The sequence below is a fragment of the Fopius arisanus genome, unplaced genomic scaffold (assembly GCF_000806365.1).
Source record: "Fopius arisanus strain USDA-PBARC FA_bdor unplaced genomic scaffold, ASM80636v1 scaffold00031, whole genome shotgun sequence".
In the NCBI taxonomy this organism is placed as follows: domain Eukaryota; kingdom Metazoa; phylum Arthropoda; class Insecta; order Hymenoptera; family Braconidae; genus Fopius; species Fopius arisanus.
This window is the reverse complement of record NW_011887770.1, coordinates 37,256-38,141: the sequence shown is the minus strand read 5'-3', so window position 1 is coordinate 38,141 and position 886 is coordinate 37,256. Positions and strand designations below refer to the sequence as shown.

The 886-nt window shown below is 31.9% G+C and overlaps 1 protein-coding gene across 1 annotated transcript in view; it reads left to right on the top strand.

The window, feature by feature from the left end:
- Positions 1 to 775, top strand: part of LOC105265746 (phosphotriesterase-related protein) — a 4,206-nt gene extending 3,431 nt beyond the window's left edge. The window contains exon 5 of the mRNA XM_011303436.1: positions 283 to 775. Within this exon, the coding sequence (XP_011301738.1) occupies positions 283 to 440 (158 nt within the window). The 3' untranslated portion in view covers positions 441 to 775. The remainder of the gene's footprint in view (positions 1 to 282) is intronic.
- Positions 776 to 886: the final 111 nt, after the last annotated feature.

Genomic DNA, 886 nt, shown 5'->3' with positions numbered 1-886 from the left:
TTAATGCATTTATCTATTCACCACATAATTATAACATCTCGTATTTTTCCATTTTGATTCTTAATCACTCGTCTTACTGTAATTGAATTTAATTTTTAGAGTTAATTTCAATTAAATCGAGTTAATTTAAATTTTTAAAACAAAAATGTCCATTTTGAGATGATTAATTGGAAAAAAGTAGTCATTTTTCAATTAATATAGTTGAAACTTTATTGTATATTTTATATATATTTTTTAAAAAAAGATAATATTAGAAATAATCCAAAAATATTGATTAGTACTGATTGGTGTTGCAGATACAATTCGGAGGTCACGGCTACTCTCACATCCTGACGAACGTAATCCCCAGGATGTTCTCCAAGGGCTTCACCAATCAGGACATCGATGCTATCACCCTGGAGAACCCCAGGACGTGGCTCACATGGAAAAATCCCCAGTGAGTCAATTTTTAGAACAGATGAATTCTGTTACAAAATTGTAAACTGCATTTTATGTTCACGCTCAGTTTTCTGAAGATATCTCAGAATTGAAGGAAGATATCGATATTTTCATAGATACCTTTTTTGTAGCTATCATGATTTCTTATAAAAAAGGTTGATATGAAAAAATCGATATATCCCTTCGGTTCCGAGAAATCGGATAAAAACTGGTCTTGAAATACTTATCCTTTAGCTGCTGAATTCGTTAGTGAATTTAAAATGGATTCTCCGTTTTTCAAAAAGATCGAAGAAATCCTTGTAGTTAATTCTTAATAAATGAATTGTAACATCGCTTTCTTAAGATTTCATTTATTTCCCATTTTCCCCGGTAATCCTTCCCGGGAATTCTCGACCCTCGATTCTCCCTGTGATTATCCGTTTGTGAATTCTACCCGCAATATTTAGGG